The 19,786-nt window shown below is 38.2% G+C and overlaps 1 protein-coding gene across 1 annotated transcript; it reads left to right on the forward strand.

Moving 5' to 3' along the window:
- Positions 1 to 20: 20 nt before the first annotated feature.
- LOC141588368 (cytochrome P450 81Q32-like) lies at positions 21 to 18,916 on the forward strand. Its single transcript, XM_074409814.1, has 4 exons — positions 21 to 408; positions 2,657 to 3,090; positions 17,049 to 17,305; positions 18,553 to 18,916. The coding sequence occupies exons 1-4, from the start codon at positions 21 to 23 to the stop codon at positions 18,914 to 18,916; spliced, it is 1,443 nt and encodes a 480-aa protein (XP_074265915.1).
- Positions 18,917 to 19,786: the final 870 nt, after the last annotated feature.

Raw genomic sequence — 19,786 nt, forward strand, 5'->3', positions numbered from 1 at the left:
ATCATCTCGAACAGAAGGATATGGAAATTAGTAATTGTAAGGGACAGGAAGGTCATTCCATGTCTTCACTTGCAGAGATTCGGGATGGTAAGCCGGTCAGAATCATAGGCACGCAGGGTACCTGTGAGGCGATTCGGGTCAAGGTGGACGCTAGTTGGCGGCGGGACTATAAGGCGGCAATAGGATGGGTGGCTTATGATTCCACAGGTACGGAGATCATACGTAGACAGCAAAAAATGAGGGCGGAATCAGCTTTGCAGGCGGAAGCGTTTGGTCTACGTGATGTCCTCTTATGGGCCCAGCAGTGTGGATGTCTTCATCTCGATATTTCAACGGACTGCTTACAACTTATTAATCAAATTGCAGGAATTGAGAAGGAGAACCATCTGATCAGACAATCTCTGGCTAGTATTCGATGTTTTTATGCGTCTTTTCATTGTTTATGTTTTAGCTTTATTCCGAGATCTCTTAATGTTGTAGCGCATGGACTGGCATATCAGGCCATGAGACTGTAAACTCTGCATTTACGATTGTCAAAAAAAAAAAAAAAAAAAAAAAAAAAAGTCTAACCTCTAAAAATCAAACCCAAACTTTGTACTTGAAAACCATGCTTACCCGTTTCTTAGGCTCTTAATTACTCCAAATAGTTTATAAGAACACCATCTCCACAAGCTCATAAACCTCCCACCTTCTCCATTTCGTTGTTTTTCCTATAATTGAGGCTACCTTTGCTTGGCTTTGATTACGTTGATTCTTTGATGTAGTTTTTCTGATCTCTTGCTTACATTTGTTGTTGAATTTTTATATTTTTTTATGTCAAACAATATACAGTAAGGGAATGAGATTTAAAACTGTGATCTATATATTATTCATTTCATTAGAGTATTGGACATTTGGTTGTGATTTCTCTTGTTCTCGTTGTATTGTGTATATTTAACTATTTCTCCGACTTTTTTGTCAAAATTAAAATATTATTTATCAAGAAAAACACAGATGAATAATTTAAGGACATACTTGGTGTTTGGAAGGTTTTCCTTAAATGGGGTTGAAATGCAAACTATTTAACAAAATGGGGTCGGTTTCAAACTATTTACCAAAAATGGGTCCACGTCATTATTTCCGGATTTTTTATTTTTATTTTGAGGAGTTATTAGTTTCTCGCTGTCCGGGACAGCGAGATATTGCTTAGCATATTACGGTAATAGACAAGCTAGTTTCATCCTCGCCGTTCTCTTTGCTCCGACCACCAAATAACGAAATATCACCACCATTCTCTTCGTCACACTTCCCTTATCATACACACATCTTAGTTTGAGTTATTAGCTCAATCTTTTTCGCAAAAGATGACCCGCAATATCACTGTCCACTAACGATTTCGGTTTCGCGGCAATCCATTTATATTGTCTCAATCATCTTTCTCTTGAATCTGTAGAAGTTGAAATGTGACAAAAACTAGCAAACGTAAAACGTACATTAAGGATTAGCCAATAAACCTGGAGTTCAACCTCACTAGAGTAGACTTTAACAAAACTCAACTCTGCCAAGGTTGTGAACTATGGGGATTTGATATAAATGGATTGTCGCGAAACCGAAATCGTTAGTGGGCGGTGATATTGCGGGTCATTTTTTTGTGTAAACCATTGAGCTAATAACTGAAACAAAGATGTGTGTATGATAAGGGAAGTGAGAAGAAGAGAATTGAGGTGGTATTTCGTTATTTGGTGGTCGGAGCAAGGAGAACGGCGAGGACGAAACTAGCTTGTCTATAGCCGTAATATGTCGAGCAATATCTCGCTGTCCAGGACAGCGAGAAACTAAGAACTCAAAAAAAAAAAAATCCAAAAATAATGACGTGGACCCATTTTTGGTAAATAGTTTGAAACCGACCCCATTTTGTTAAATAGTTTGCGTTTCAACCCCATTTAAGCAAAAACTTCTGGTGTTTGTCCTAGGCTTTTATATCTTAATGAAACAGCTTATCCACTATCTCAAAAACCTCCCTCCCACTCCATTTCCTTGTTTCCCAATTATAGGTCATCTTCATCTCTTATTCAAACACAACTCATCTTTACCTCGAACCCTAGCCAAGCTATCCGAATCATACGGCCCAATACTCTACCTCTGGTTCGGATTTCGGCCCGTACTTGTAGTTTCCTCTCCATTAGCAGTCGAGCAAAGTTTAGGCCAAAACGACCTCGTTTTTGCAGGTCGTCCTCAGCTCATAGCTGGCAAGATTATAGGGTACAACAATTCAATCCTCTTGCTTGCCTCCGACACCAACCACTGCCGGAACTTACGTCGAATCTTAACTGCCAATATCTTATCCCCAATTCGCCTAAAGTTCATCTCTGCCGTATGTCATGATGAGGCGTTGTCGGTCATCCGACAACTTTACAAGTCTGGACATCATTCTTGTGATCAATCGCAGAGAAATAAGGATTCAGAGTTAGGTGAGCTAAAACATGATTAAATTGGGGTGACTTAGTTAAGCAATGTGCTCTTTGACTAGATACTGTTCTTTCTCGACTTTACACTAAGTCTCCTAGGCCAAACTTTAAGCTCATTTTTACGTACTATTTATTATATCACGGGGTATGGAGTACATTTTTTTGTCGAATATATATATTTAATTAAAATTGTACATTTTGACGAACAGCAGCTCTTGCTGCCACTGGCTCCGTCATTGCGGTTAAAGACCAACAGATGGTGGATATGAATGCGTTGTTTTATGACTTTACGTACCAGGTTATGGTGAGGATGATTGTAGGGAAGCATGATGGGAGCCGTTGGGTTTCTAAAAATGGAAATAAGTTTAGAGAGGTTCTAGAGAAGATGTACGAGATTAGTGGGTCCATATATACAAGGGATATTCTTCCTCTCGTTAGAAATATGAGATCGGAGAAGAGATTGCGTGTGATACACGAAAAATCAGATGAGATGTTGCAGGAGTTGCTTGAAGAGGAAAGATCGAGGACAACGTCTTCATGTTGCACGATAAGTAAAGATATGAGTGTGGTTCAAGTCTTATTGACCATGCAAACAACGCATCCTACGACTTACACCGATGACATCCTCAAAGGCGTTATTCTAGTAAGTCATTTACTTTAATACAGCGTACTCCTTTCTTTAAGGTTTCTTTTTTTTTTGAAAAAAATAATGCTAAAAAATTATTCCCTTGTCCCGGTCATTTGTTGTCCTTTTCTATTTTGGGTATCTTAGTCATTTGTCATCCTTTCCATTTTAAGAATGAATTTGATGAGTAATTTGATTATTCACACTCAATTTATTCCACTTGTCATTTACTAATTAGCCCCCTCCCCCTTTTCTTGGTCTTTGTGCCAAAACCAAAGAACAATAAATGACCGGGACGGAGGGAGTATCAATTTGGACCAGTTTTAAAATATTTATTAAATTAGGGTCCACGTAGGATTGGGCTAGGAAAACCTAGGTTCAGAATGAGCCGCCATACATGCATATCGACTCTGTAGTCTGTAATAGAGTCACCATAAGGAATGACGACTTTGTTAAAAAAGAAAAAAGAAAAAAAGAAAAATACTCATCTTATTATACCTGTTGTTGCTGTCAAATTAAAAGCATTGAAATATTGTCTCAGTTGGCGGAGGTCATAAACATTTTGTCCAGGGGTCGGGAGTTTGATTCTCCTACGCACTTGTATTTTGCCAAAAGTGTTGGCTTATTATACTTTTTATTTTTTTTGGAAAAATCGGACATAATTATATTAAACCAGGGAGTTCAAGTACATCATGGCGGAGGGTCGGGGGGAAGAGACGCACATGCCGAAATGTAATCAATGTTACAAGAGTCTAAAACAAAGGGTGGGGCAAAATCCCACACAAAATAACCGTTACATGAACTAATGTCTTTGCTTGAAACCTTGGCAATTGCGTCCACCACATTGTTAGCCGACCTCTTCTCAAAAACAAGCTTCAAGCGAGGTGAGGCTTTTAATTGTTCCCTACACTCAAGTATAATATTAGTATATGGTCCGCAAGGGGGATAACGACTCAAAATAGCATTAATGGCATTAAAACAATCCGAAGCAATCAAAAAAAAATTTCGTGGACCGAATTGCAAAACGTAAACCCTCCCTAATGGCAAGGACTTCACAAATGAATTGGCTAGAGGCAGTCAACCGAGAAGACCACCCACGAATCCAAGAACATCACTAGTCCTAACAACACACCCAATACTAAGGGTGTCACAATTTACATATCAAATCCCAAGGGACGGGTATTGATGTAGGATTTTTGATTGCAAATGGTCGTGTCTAAGGGTGTCACAATTTGGGTTGAGATAAGAGATCACTAAATTAAATAACAATGTAATTAAACAAGCAAGATGATTAAAATGAGATGTAAACAATTGATTAAAAGCACTAGGGTGTCATGGGTTCATAGGGGATACATGGGAATTGATCATACAAACATATTCTCAAATTATAAGCAAGCAATTATTGTTGTGATAGGATCGAGTTGGTTTATATCTTACAATCCTAGGAAGGTTTGGATCCCGGAGCCGAATCGATTAGATTGTACAACACCTACAAGTCGACTTAATCCTCCCTACTCAACTATATGCATGGTCTAATGAGTCTCGAGTTGGTTTATATTTCTTACAAGTCTCATTGAATAGGTAAGTGATGGGTAAAAAATGTAAGGATTCATAGGCTCGCATTTCATCAAACATAACATGTGCATAAGTTGAGATCACAACAAGCAAGCAAATAAATTATGTGAACATATTAGATTAAGCATGAATCATCCCCCATGTTGGTTTCCCTTAATTACCCATTAACCCTAGTTAAGAGACTACTCACTCATTATCAAGTTTATCATGCTAACAAGGTTGTCAATCATATTAACAAGGCAAAACATGTATGATGAATGAATGGAAATGATTAACAATAATTAAAACAAGGATTAAGAGAGAATTATACCTAAAGATGATTCCAAAACAATAAGCAAAGAATAATAGAAGTACTTGATGATTGATGGAAGGTTGTCAATCTCCCAATAATACCCAAATAATCTTCAATTACCCAAAATAAATGATGAACAATAGAGAAATTAAGGAAATGAGATTTGTATTAATGCTAAATTAAGAGTTGATTACAAGATTAAGATGAGATTAGAATATAAAAAGAGCATAATAAGGATATGCTAATCTAATTAGTACCATGGGGTATTTATACTAAGGATTAGGTACATAAATTAGGGTTACTAAGGGCTTAAATGACGATTAAGACCCATAAGAAAAGTTGAGGAAGTGCTCCTCTCGAAGGAGATGCTCATCTCCGGTTCGCTAGTCTTCATAGAATATGCTCATCTCGAGCGGCTTGAGGGAGGGACGGCCTGCACTGGAGGGGAATCCGAGCGGATTGCTGAGGGCGACGCTCGGATTGAGAGGGGCCAGGACGAGCGGATTGGCCACGGGACGCTCGGATTGTAGCAGGCCAAGACGCTCGTCCCATGTACTGCGATGCCCGGATTGTTAGCCAGTCAGCTTCTCTTCTTTTCTTTCTCCAACAATCCTCAAGGATTTTCTTGGAGATGCAAGGATCTTCTCATCATTGCCCATTTACTTCATTATTTACATAGGCCTTCTAGTCTTGTCTACACTTTGATGTTTGGTCATTAGATTCGATCAATTTAGCTCCATTTTGCCATGAAAATGCAAGGTTCTTACTCCTTTCCTACCATGGGATCAAAACCTCAAAGAATATGCAAAACGAAAGACTAAAGATAGTAAATTACCCAATTATGCACTAAAAAGCATAGGAACGAGGCTAATCCGGGGACTAAATATGCTCTAATATGAGTCACATCACTCGTATTATTATATTTTGTGGCACTTATAAAGATGATCATTCATTTTTAACTACCGATGTGGGACATGGGTTTACACCCTAACAATATATATAAGGACTTTCGTCATATATGTTTATTAGCCGCAATACATTAGTTTGACACTTTGATATTATGTTTAAGTAATACCACCTTCCATAGGTTGTACTAGTGGCCCATTATAATATGTTGGTTCTTTTTCTCGTTTGGGAAAATGCACGCGGTGTCCTTGAAGTTTTGAATTTTGCCCAAAATACCCAATTTTTTGTTCCGGAAAACTTTAAGAGGTGATAACTCGTGTCTACGAGTTCAGAAAGTGATAATTTTTTTTCAAATCGATTATCTTTCCGAGAACTACGATTTGAAAAGAAAAATTTGTCGTATTTGGATCCCGTGGCTAGGAGTTTTTGTACGTCAAAGTTTTTTTTACTGAACAAACTTTAAGTGATCATATCTCTTGGTCACGAATTCCAAACTCGACAATTTTTTTTTTCAAATCATAGTTCTCGACAGGGGCGGCCAATGAATTATTGAGGCCCTGTTCGAAGTATTCATTGGAGGCCCTAAATTACGACCACTAAATACTAATCCCTCCACGCACTAGACCCTTCTTCATTTTCATGAATCAAAACTTAATTAAGTCCGAGAAAAGATATCGAAATTCTAACACATAACACTGTATATTTAAGGTACATTTTCAAGTGTTAGATTTGAGTAGCGACCCTAATACTAAGTTAATCGGAGTAATTTATCAATTATATTACTTAAAAAATTGAGAGAGAAAACAATGAAATTATGCATCTCCTAACAAATGCCGAAGCAACAAAGAAATCAAAATAAAAAAAATTAACGAATTATTGATAACGTAAACCAAAAACAAATAAAATATTAAGGATAAACAAAAGTAAATAATAACTTACTGGAATGGAGGAGGTAACTTCAATAAATTGGAATAAGTTTATATATGTATTCTTTTAACAACTAGTCTTGCTTAAGACGGTTTTATACGTCTTAAGCTTATCACGGCTTAAATACTACCCACATGGGTGTATATAAGACAATTTTTTTACCTTTTTCAATACATTCTGCTTTTGTCATATTCAACCACATAGGTATATTTTGACTCATTTTAAGCAATATCGTCATAAATGAAAATTTATGTTCTTTTAATATACTCCCTCCAATCCTCTATTTTCTTCCTCTTTACTTTGGGCACAAGAATTAAGAAATAGAGTATTATATTGATAAAAAGTTGGGTGGGGTTTGTGTGGGGAAATATCCGTATAAAACCCCTTAAAATTAAGGACTATAACGTAAATTATCATGTGATTAATTGTCATAAACGAAAAACAAGAGAAACGATAAAAGAATAAGAATCAACCTCGGGTCCTATGATTTTCGGCCTAAGAACAGAAATCAACGCAGATTTCCTCCTAATCGTTGCACCCAAGATCGTCTGAGACTATGCCCCTTGTGCTAGAAATTGCTCTCTGATTGCCTTGCAATATTGAGAGAGCTTTTGTGAGTTTTGATGTGAGATCTAGAATTTCAGAGAAAAAAAACTCCAAAACCCTAATTTTTCTACAAAATGAGAATGATTAGGTCAAAAGGAGAGAAGGACTCTCCTTTTGTTTCACTCGGCCAACCGTGTGCTAAGGGAGGGAGTGGGCTTTCCACTTTATCCTTATTTAACTCGTGGTCCGACTCGTTTTGCTAAATGTATATGACGGGTTTTAATTATAAATCGTCATCCTATATCGGATATTAAAATCTCGACTAGTAACATGAATCAGTCGACATATTAATACTTGCCCGACAATAACAATATTGTATAATTAATTAATTCAATATACATTAATTAAATATAACCGTTTATATTCAATTTATGAATTAACCACTTAATTCACCTTAGCCAGTATTATTTAATCCGTATTAAATAAATATCTCAACATCGCGTTTGACTAATTATTAGTCAATAACTCCGACTAACCGCTTAGTCATATTAGGCATCAATATGACTGTATTTTCATACCGTCACATCTCTCAAACGTATCCTATAGGTGTGACTTTTAGGGACCAGTTGATCACCGCCATCTGTATGACAATAACGTCAAACATATCTAGCAAGCCAACCGTTATTGATAAACGTGGACCAACTGATAATAATACAAAAGTATACCCTTTGATCCTTTTAGAGATTTATATGTCATTGCACTAACTGTGGAGGACACCAGACCCAACAAGCTCCCACTTGTCCGTACAAGTGTGCGTGCAATAACGTTATCCGCACTAACTGGAGGACACTGGCTCCAACAAACTCCCACTTGTCCGTACAAGTGTATGTGCGATAACCGATTCTCATATCCATTTAAAATTTCTCCCACTCAATGTAAAACAATTTGCAGATCCGTATCCGCAAAGGTCGTATTTTGCAATCGATCTGTATTAAGAGTGGTTTCCCCGACTAGAGAGTAACTTAACTGATAAAACGAATTCGTATTCGAGCATGGCCATGCATTTCGATTCTGACTCCTCGAGTGGCCCTGAAAAAAATCGAGTACCTGATAAAGGCTGAATATTTCCTTCAATTCGACTCCTGCCGATCTAAGCACAACATGAAATGACCCAGAAAAAATCTACTTGGCCCCCTATTACGGATGACCGTGAGAAAGAAACCAAAGTCACCCAAAATCTGCCTTAATCTCAAGAGACAGTCGATAGTCAAAAGAATCGACTCTTAGGATCACCATGGAGGTCCTATCCACGACCTGGCACCGAATGTTATAAAACATTTAGGACTCCACGTCGTTGTCACAATTGTGTCCTACGAGATATCCGTATAACTCGCCTCTGTGATTGGTCAGTCAACCGTTTGACTTATGGCTCGTTGAACCCACCATCAACCAACGTCACAAAATAATTGCCAGAGTTATCAGCTCACGTGGGCAATTAAGGACCAAAATATAATGTTTGTTCAGTTCACTTTGTGGTGTTCAAAATTGTCGTACAACTCCACATGAAAAAACAAAATATATAAATATCAAAACGATGATGTCGTATAGAGTACACGAGAAAATGAATCTAATCCATAAAAGAGTACTACAACTCAGGAACACGTTTAATTCCCACGGAATTAACATGCCCTTCATGCTTATCTTGTCGTAATGGTTTAGTGAGAGGATCTGCTATATTATCATCTGTAGCAATCTTTTCTATCACTACCTCCTTTTGCCCCACGTAATCTCGGATTAGATGAGCTTTCCGTTGTACATGTCTAAACTTGTTGCTAGACTTGGGCTCCTTAGCCTGGAAGATGGCACCTCTATTGTCGCAATAGATGGTGATCGGGTCATTCGAACTAGGCACTACAGATAGTCCTTGTAAGAATTGACGCATCCATATCGCTTCCTTTGCGCCTTCGGACGCGGCATAGTACTCGGACTCGTCGTAGAATCTCTTTGTAACACTTTGTTTGGAACTCTTCCGGTGATGCAGCGCCATTAAGAGTAAAAACGAATCCGCATCGAGATTTCGAGTCATCTCGATCCGTTTGGAAGCTAGCATCTGCAGAACCGGTTGTTGCGCATAGCTTTTGATCGCCTCCATAAGTCAATGCGCAATCTTTAGTCCTCCGTAGGTACTTAAGAATGTTCTTGTCAGCCATCCAATGTGATTCACCCGGATCTTTGTTGGAATCGACTTGTCATACTCAATGCATATGCCACGTCCGGACGTGTGCATATCATGGCATACATGATTGATCCTATAGCCGAAGCATAAGAAATCCGGGTCATGCGCTCTATCTCTTCCGGTGTCCCTGGTGCACGAGATTTGCTCAAATGCACCCCCGGAGCCATAGGAAGAAACCCCTTTTTGGAGTTAGTCATCTTTGAATCTCTCTAGAATCTTGTCTATATAAGACTCTGACCGAGAGATAACATCCGACGTGATCTATCTCGATAGATACGGATGCCCAAAATTCTTTGTGCCTCACCCAGATCTTTCATCCGGAAATGGTTCTTCAACCATACTTTTACCGAAGTTAAGAGAGGTATGTCATTCCCAATCTGGAGTATGTCATCAACATACAATATTAGGAAGACAATCTTGCTCCCACTCGACTTGATATATAGACATGGTTCCTCGACCGATCGAGTAAATCCATTCTCTTTTATCACTTGGTCGAAACGATGATTCCAACTCCGAGAAGCTTGCTTAAGTCCATAAATGGAACGCTTAAGCTTGCACACTTTCTTAGGATGTTGTGGATCGATGAAACCTTCAGGTTGTACCATGTACAACTCTTCCTCCAAATAACCGTTTAAGAAGGCGGTTTTCACATCCATCTGCCAAATTTCATAGTCATGAAAAGCGGCAATCGCTAAGATAATCCGAATGGAACGCAACATGACTACGGGTGCAAAAATTTCATCGTAGTGCAAACCTGGCACTTGGGTGAAACCTTTAGCAACTAGTCGTGCTTTATAGATATCTTGTTGACCTTCCACAGAATGCTTTATCTTGTAAAGCCATTTGCATTGAAGGGGACGAACCTTAGCAGGCAAGTCAACAAGATCCCATACGTTGTTCTCATACATGGAGTCCATCTCGGATTGCATGGCCTCAAGCCATAGCTTTGAGTCGGAACTACTCATGGCACCTTTATAGGTTGCGGGTTCACTACTCGTTAAGAGCAGAATGTCATCTATGTCATGTTCCTCGACCATACCAATGTATCTGTCCGGAGGAATAGAGACTCTTCCCGACCTCCTAGGTTCCTCAGGAATATTAACATGGAACGGGATTGAAGGAACTGGTTCCTCCAATGGTTGCTCGGCATTTGGTTTGGAATCTCCGACGAGTTCGAAGGTTCTATTACTCTTCGCGTTCTCGAGAAACTCCTTCTCTAAGAATGTCGCACTAGCCGCAACAAATACACGTTGTTCGGTTGGCGAATAGAAGTAATGACCAAATGTTCCTTTAGGATAACCTATAAAGTATGTCTTGACCGATCGCGGGCCGAGCTTATCCTCGTGTCTCCACTTGACATAAGCCTCGCAGCCCCAAACCCGTATAAAGGACAAGTTAGGGACCGTTCCCTTCCATAGTTCATATGGAGTCTTGTCAACAGATTTAGACGGACTTCGGTTAAGTATTAGAGCGGTGATGACGAGAAGAGCATAACCCCACAATGAATCGTGCAATACGGTGTGACTCATCATGGATCGAACCATATCAAGTAGTGTTCGATTTCTCCGTTCGGACACACCATTCAACCGAGGTGTTCAGGTGGAGTTAAGCGTAAGACAATCTCACAAAGTCCTTAAGGTGTTGATCAAACTCGTGTGAAAGATACTCGCCACCACGGTCTGATCGTAGTGTTTTAATCTTTCTACCAGTTGGTTCTCAGATCCGATTCTCGGTATTCTTTGAATTTCTCAAAGGACTTACTTTTATGCTTCATTAAGTAGACATAGCCATATCTACTTAAATCGTCCGTGAAAGTGATGAAATACCTATAGCCTTCTCGTGCGGTGATTGATATAGGTCCACACACATCCGTGTGTATGAGTCCTAATAGGTCAGCAGCGCGCATTCCAACACCTTTGAAGGAAATTCGAGTCATATTGCCAATGAGACATGATTCACACGTGCCAAATGATTCAAAATCAAAGGCCGAGATAGCTCCATTCTGTATGAGCTGTTTAACGCGTTTCTCATTAATGTGTCCCATACGGCAGTGCCATAGATAAGTTTGATCTTTGTCATCAACCTTTAAGTCCTTATTCATTACGTGCAATATTTCGGTGGTCTGATCTAAAACATAAATTCCATTCATGGAGACTGCCTTGCCATAAATCATATCGTGTAACGAGAAAACACAGCTATTATTCTCTATTACAAATGAAAAACCAAGTTTGTCAAGTGCAGAAACTGAAATAATGTTTTTAGATAAACTGGGTACATAATAGCAGTTATATAAAAATAACTCAAATCCGCTAGGAAGCTGGATCACATATGTTCCCCTCGAGACGGCAGCCACTCGTGCTCCATTCCCGACACGCAGGTCCACCTCACCCTTTACGAGGGGTTCGATGTTTCGGAGCCCCTGCACATGATTGTACAGATGAGAACCACAACCAGTATCTAGTACCCAAGTTCTGTAACTTGCGTGGTTAATCTCAATCATATGAATAAAAGAAGAAAAAATAGACATACCAACAGGAGTAACGCGACCTGCTTTTATGTCCTCATGGTATACAGGACATGTACGCCTCCAATGCCCAGTATTGTGGCAATGGTGGCATTCCATGTTACCGGTCTTGCTCTTTGTCGCGCCCAGTGAGGTGCTCGACTCACCAGGCCCACTCTTACCTGATCCCGACTTCTTAAACTTCGGCTTACCCTCGCTAGGTCCGCCCGAGCTTTGCCCTTACCCTTGCCCTTGTTTGACACAACGAGAACATCCTGTTTCAGGCTCCCACTAAACTTTATGTCCTTCTCGGTCTGTACGAGAAGGGAGTGTAGTGCATGAGGACGTTTCTTCAAATCATTCATATAGTAATTGGCTCTAAAGAGCGCAAAACCATCGTGGAGTGAATGAAGCATGCGGTCAATCACGATGTTCTCGCTGATCTTACAATCAAGTGCCTCCAGTTTCTCGACATTCTCAATCATGCTGAGAATATGTGGGCTAACCGGTTGGCCCTTCTGGAGTTTCGCCTCAAAGAAGCGACAGGTATGCTCATAGGTCACGATTCTCGGTGCTTTCGAGAATTCCTTAGTGAGCGTGGTGAAAATCTTGTTTGCACCTTGGGCTATGAAGCGTTTCTGCAAATTGGATTCCATTGCAAAAATGAGTACGTTCCTGATCGCACCCGCTTCCATGACGAAATCGCTATACTTGGCGATCTCGTTAGCTCCAGCCGTGGGGCCTGGGTTTGGCGGGATGGGCTCTATCAGATGTTTGAGCTTCCCGTCATCAATGGCAGCATTCCGTAATGCCGCCTCCCATTCCGCGAAGTTTGATCCATCATTCTTCAGTCGAGTAGACTGATTCATCTGATTCATGAAGATCCGAAGCCAGGACTCACGGTCCAATGTGGCACTTGGCATTGGGTCGTCCATACGGCCAGCCAATTTGTTATTAGCAGTTCAAATGATCGTGTTCTACACTGGAAAAAGAAAAACAAAATGTAATAAGCAACTCATCGAGGTGATTTAAGTCTATTTAAAATTCATTTTAACGTGTAGACTCATTGCACTTGTATAATCGATATGCCTCAAGAATTATACAAATGATCCCAAGACTCAATTTCCGTAAATTGATAAGCCAACTGTTTGGCTAGTTCTACCGTTAGAACTCTTGGTCGATAGATTTCCGTAAATCCTATCTTTAGTCCACCATAATCACAGGATCGTACGAGTGACCATAGTGTTGAGATAAAATAGATCAATCAGTTCCAACTTACCCGACGTAGAAGGGGTCATATTATGCCTACCGACGAAGAAGGGATTCATTGGAGTTTGACCTATAAAGACTATTCTCAATTTTTGGTTATACGAGGAAGATCCCATCAACTTAGTTTTAATTCATTTTAAGTGAACGAAAAACTAGCATTACGTGTATGAATTAACTTAGGTGATGGCTTATTAATGATCGTGTGACATATGTATGTCATAGAAAACTAACGCGTAACCTCTATATGAGTCAGTTTTCATGCAAATATTAGGTGGTTTGGTTTTAGGCGGAATATGATGCAAACTATCGTTACGATGAAAAACATAAAACAAATGCAAAACGTAAATAAAAGTCCTAGTGTGGCCTATCCTAGCAAAAAAAAAACATAAAACAAATGCAAAACGTAAATAAAAGTCCTAGTGTGGCCTATCCTAGCAAAAAAAAAAACATAATACAACTTTGGAATCCACCGTTGGACCCGAGAAGCTTGTCTTGATGTTCCATCTTGGTCCATGCAGCGGGAGTGAGCATCCGATTCTCCATCTTTGGTCTTCTCAAAATTACAATTTAGAATTTACAAAATATAAACCTATTTACATTCTAAATTAAAACTGTAATTACAAAGAAAAATCCAAAACGGAGATGCGAGATCTCAAAATACAACCAAGACCGTGTTCCATCATTACGGTAACACGTTCTACTAAGGCCACACTAAGTTACAACCGATTGTAAAATTAAATACGTAATAAAAACATTCATGACATTCAAAAGTAACGATAAATAAAAAATGCATCAACTAAAACAAAATTTATTCGTGACATAATTCCGTAATTATGTTAAATTTATCCAAACCACCTTTTAACGATTAAAATTATGTGACAAAACAGCTTTTATCATCTAAATTTTTAATCCATTACAATTCGTTACTTTAAATCGCTTTAAAATAACTAAATGGTACGTGTGTGAACCGTTTCACAATCAAGCGAGTGTACAAAATCCGTATTATGTACAAATTTGGCCGAAAAAAAAAATAAAACACGATTTTTTTTTTTTTTTTTTTTTTTTTTTCAGCGCGGCCAGAACAAAAAAGGATCGATCGACTGATGCAGCCAGTCGATCGAGTGGTCTCGCCAAACAGAATAGCTTTCGTGAAATCGATTTGACAAAACTAAACCAATTGCAATTTCGACGTAATTCGTATAAAATTAAATCTACAATTGACAAAACCTTAAACATATTGCTATAATAATCGTTTATAATAACAATATGCAAAAACAAATCGAAAACAAAACCAATCGATCGAGACACAAAAGTCCTCGATCGACTGATCAGCCGTGAGCAAGCAAGTCACGGTTTTCAAGGCAAAAAAATCGATTCAAATCGTTTTATGAAAATCACGATGAAAAATTTACGTGGCCTCGCTCTGATACCACTTGTGGGGAAATATCCGTATAAAACCCCTTAAAATTAAGGACTATAACGTAAATTATCATGTGATTAATTGTCATAAACGGAAAACAAGAGAAACGATAAAAGAATAAGAATCAACCTCGGGTCCTATGATTTTCGGCCTAAGAACAGAAATCAACGCAGATTTCCTCCTAATCGTTGCACCCAAGATCGTCTGAGACTATGCCCCTTGTGCTAGAAATTGATCTCTGATTGCCTTGCAATATTGAGAGAGCTTTTGTGAGTTTTGATGTGAGATCTAGAATTTCAGAGAAAAAAAACTCCAAAACCCTAATTTTTCTACAAAATGAGAATGATTAGGTCAAAAGGAGAGAAGGACTCTCCTTTTGTTTCACTCGGCCAACCGTGTGCTAAGGGAGGGAGTGGGCTTTCCACTTTCTCCGTATTTAACTCGTGGTCCGACTCGTTTTGCTAAATGTATATGACGGGTTTTAATTATAAATCGTCATCCTATATCAGATATTAAAATCTCGACTAGTAACATGAATCAGTCGACATATTAATACTTGCCCGACAATAACAATATTGTATAATTAATTAATTCAATATACATTAATTAAATATAACCGTTTATATTCAATTTATGAATTAACCACTTAATTCACCTTAGCCAGTATTATTTAATCCGTATTAAATAAATATCTCAACATCGCGTTTGACTAATTATTAGTCAATAACTCCGACTAACCGCTTAGTCATATTAGGCATCAATATGACTGTATTTTCATACCGTCACATCTCTCAAACGTATCCTATAGGTGTGAATTTTAGGGACCAGTTCATCACCGCCATCTGTATGACAATAACGTCAAACTTATCTAGCAAGCCAACCGTTATTGATAAACGTGGACCAACTGATAATAATACAAAAGTATACCCTTTGATCCTTTTAGAGATTTATATGTCATTGCACTAACTGTGGAGGACACCAGACCTAACAAGCTGCCACTTGTCCGTACAAGTGTGCGTGCAATAACGTTATCCGCACTAACTGGAGGACACTGGCTCCAACAGTTTGGTGATAGGAGAGAGGGATGAATAATTAAGAGTTAAATAATGAATTGTGGGCCACAAATATTAAAGTAAGGAATAAAATAGGATTAAAAGAATTGGGTCGGTGGGGTAATAGGAGAGAGGTATGAATAAAATAAGAGTAAAAAGTTACCAAAAATAGAAAGGGGAAGAAAACCTGAATAACCGCTTTAGGAAATAGGGAAGAATATGGTGAATTGGAGGGAGTATAAGAAAAGGTGTCAAAGACTCAAAAGGCAGAAAAAAAACAAAAGAAAGATGACGAATATAGGCTGGAACAAAGGTTCCACATATTTTGGACCGCATATTTGCGGAATGAAGATAAGATTGGCCACATGTTTTGGGCCTTTGTTAAATAATTAGATGGGCCACATGTTTGCACCGTATATTTGCGGAAGGAAGATAAGATTATAAGTGTATATTTTGGGCCTGATTAGATATGTGGAACAAAGGCTGGACTTAAATTTTGAGACCCTTTTTTCTTTTAGGCCCCGGTGCGGCGAACTGAACTGCTCGGCCTATGGGTCGTTCCTGGTTCTCGAAAAGATAATCAATTTGAAAAAAAAAATCGTCATTTTTTGAGCTCGTAAACATGAGTTATAGCCTCTTAAAGTTTTCCCGATCAAAAAAATTGGGTATTTCGGGCAAAACATCAAAGTTCAAGGGCACCGCGTGCATTTTCCGTTCTCGTTTTATTGCGTGTAGCCGTGTACATAGTAGTATAACTGGAGTTTACTGTATGCTTTAAACCGACTCAAGATACTAAAGTATAATCGTCCCTAAAAACTAAATCTGATACTTTCATTTTAGAAAGTGAATCCCGGGCATCGCCGAGCCATAAAACTAGTATATACAGTATATGTGAAGAATCTCATATTATCCCACATGTGAGTGTCCCACATTGAAGGAGAAAGAGAGATTGTACCACTTTATAACCAAGAGGGCTACTCCTCCTATTGGCAATTGGTTTTAGGATGGAGTCCGTCTCTCCTCCATTCGGGTAAGGCCCAGGCCCATTTGCATGAATTAACAATATATATATATATTTTTTTAAAAAAAGACAAGGAATGTATCTGCATTCTTGTACGTTTGTGCTACTCCCATCATTTCTACGATGTATCATCCGCGCAGTTCTTGCTTTGTTCCTTGTTCATAGGCTTGGCTGGTACTGTTTTGACACTTATTGAGCACAAATAAGTTTATTAGCTTTTTTTTTTCAGGTTCTATTCTTAGCAGGAGTGGATACTTCAGCGTCAACAATGGAGTGGATAATGACGCTTTTATTAAATAATCCATTCGCGCTTATGAAAGCTCAGGCTGAAATACATGAGCAAGTAGGGCATGATCGAATAGTGGAAGAAGCCGATCTACGCAACCTTAATTACCTTCGCTGTATCATAAATGAGACTTTAAGGATGTATCCTACAGTACCAATGCTACTACCTCATGAATCTTCCAAGGATTGTCTTGTGGGAAGGTATTCTTCAAATTTATGGTTCTCATGTGATGACAAAATAAATAAATAAATAAATAACGTAATTTATTTTCGCAGTACATCTTTTACTCATTTTAGTACTTTTTGCCTAATATTTTCCATTTGATACCCTTGACTAAAAAAAATACAAACCTAATTCTCTCTATTGCTCATCCAACGTCGTCATGTTGATATAACAATTTTTTTCAATTAATTGATGATTTGAATATAAATTAGATATTTAATTTGTTAATGCTTACTTATGAATCAAATTAATAACTTTACTTAGTTATTTTAGATTTTCTTTTAAAATTTAGGGTTTGTATTTGTGGTTGATTGGTGATGCCGTGGTGGTAGGATGGTGGCTTTGGTGAATGGCGGCAAAGGAAGGGTGATTAAGGCATAGGGTGGCGTCGTAGAGTAGTGCCGTGGCTAGGGCGGCTCATGGGTTACGGGAAAAGGGTGGGTGGGTGGAGAGGGAGCGGGGCAGCTTGAACGTCGGAGAGGAAGAGGGAGTTAGCCGGTGAGGAGAGGCGGATGGTCGTCGGCCGTCGGATATCTGACGCCGAAACCAGGGGTGGGGGTGTATGGTGGTGGTTAACTTAACGGAGGGGACGGGTGGTGTGCACAGTGTACTGTAATTAATTTTTCTTTTAGAGTATTTTTTTTCTTTTTTCTTTTTTCTTTCTCCTTTTACTAGATGTAGTACATTGTTAGGGGAAATGAGAGGGGCACAGTTGTCAAAAGTGTACTACGATAAGTAAAATACGTACTGCGAAAATCAATACCCATAAATAAATACTTCATAAATAAATAAAATGACTTAATGAATTACAGATGGTAGAGATCATAAGGTTTATTTATGGACTTTTGAACAAAATATTTTGTATTTAAAAGTTTTACAAATATCACTAATAAAGTATTTTTGGATTAAAATTGATATTGTCGAGATGTTGAGATCCATAGCATCCTTATAAAATGATTACTCAATTGGATTTGTTTTTAACTTATAAATCCTAGTTACACAACACACGTTATCTTTTAATCGAATGTTTAATCATTTTTCTTTCTTAAACAAAGAGATTAAGATAATGTTGTTGTCTAGAACCGAGTTTGGATATCATCCTCTTACATATAACATGTAGGATTCATTAAAATGAGGCCCTACATAAAGTCGAATCTCATTACCACTGATCAACGTCTTATCATTGTTTCTTTAATACCGTTTTACTAATAGAGTTTTCTATCAGATATCATATCCCTCGTGGCACTATGTTACTTGTAAACGTGTGGGGTATTCATAATAACCCTCAACTATGGGATAATCCCAAAAAGTTTATGCCAGAGAGGTTCGAGGGTATTAAAGAAAATCAAGCTGGATACAAGTTTATGCCGTTTGGGTCAGGGAGAAGAAGGTGTCCTGGAGAAAACCTGGCTATGCGAGTTATTGGACAACTTATTGGTTTGCTTATACAATGTTTTGAATGGGAAAGAACTAGTGAAGAATTAATAAATATGGAAGAGCGAGTTCGTCTAACCATGCTTAAGGTTAAGCCTTTAAGAGCAAAATTTGGGCCACGTTTGTCTATGTTGAATCAAATTTCTCAAATTTAATGGCCGCTCACGTAATAACTGAAATATTAAAATAGTTATGTATTATTAAAAATTTATGTCACCTAATTATTGTCCCAGGTGGATTGTTCTGTGTATTAAATGTATATAAACTTGAAAAAATTGGGTACAGTTTTATCTGAAAATGAAGTGCTTAGGATTCTAAGTACCTAAGAAGGGGAGGGGGAAATGGTGAATTAGGTACTATTTTAAAAATACAACTTTAATCTTTATTGTTTAAAGATAAGTTGATTAACAATGTGAAGAGCAAGTGAATACATCAATTAAATTGAATGATTAAATGTGTATAATGAAAGCTCAAGGAGACGAATGAAGTTTGGAAGTGACAGTTGTTCTGACAGTTACTCGCTGATCTTAGCTTATGAAGGAAAGACTGAAGATCAGAAGTGACAAGATTCAGGACTGTTACCAGCAAAACCGTAAAAGAAGAACAATAAGAAAATTACAGCGGAATTAAAAGCGAAAGTAGATCAACACAGCGGTTTTGAATTGGTTCGGCCGACACTCTAAAGGCCTACGTCCAATCTCCTTTTATTAATAAGTGAAGTTATCTAGTTCGACTACTTAAGACACTTACAATAAAAGGACCAACAACCTACTCCGGTAGCGACACGAGTTCTAAGACTACTCCGTCTCTTGAACTCTACACTCTAACTAGAATGTTTACGAAACCAAGTTTCCTTAGACTGATTCTTACAAAGAATTGAAAAGGACAACTTATTGGTACAAACGATTCTAGATGAGAGAGTAAAATACTATGAAGTAACAGAGTTAATGACTGACACACTTGAAGACTTAGAAGATTTTTGTAAATTTAAAGCTTTGAGTTCTTAAAACTGATTTTGCAAAATG

Source organism: Silene latifolia, chromosome 6 (assembly GCF_048544455.1).
Source record: "Silene latifolia isolate original U9 population chromosome 6, ASM4854445v1, whole genome shotgun sequence".
In the NCBI taxonomy this organism is placed as follows: domain Eukaryota; kingdom Viridiplantae; phylum Streptophyta; class Magnoliopsida; order Caryophyllales; family Caryophyllaceae; genus Silene; species Silene latifolia.

Coding starts and splice junctions, on each gene's coding strand:
- LOC141588368 (XM_074409814.1), top strand. CDS start 21: ATGGAAATTAGTAATTGTAAGGGACAGGAAGGTCATTCCATGTCTTCA. Junction 3,091..17,048: donor TCCTCAAAGGCGTTATTCTA/GTAAGTCATTTA, acceptor TTTTTTTTTCAG/GTTCTATTCTTAGCAGGAGT. Junction 17,306..18,552: donor AAGGATTGTCTTGTGGGAAG/GTATTCTTCAAA, acceptor GTTTTCTATCAG/ATATCATATCCCTCGTGGCA.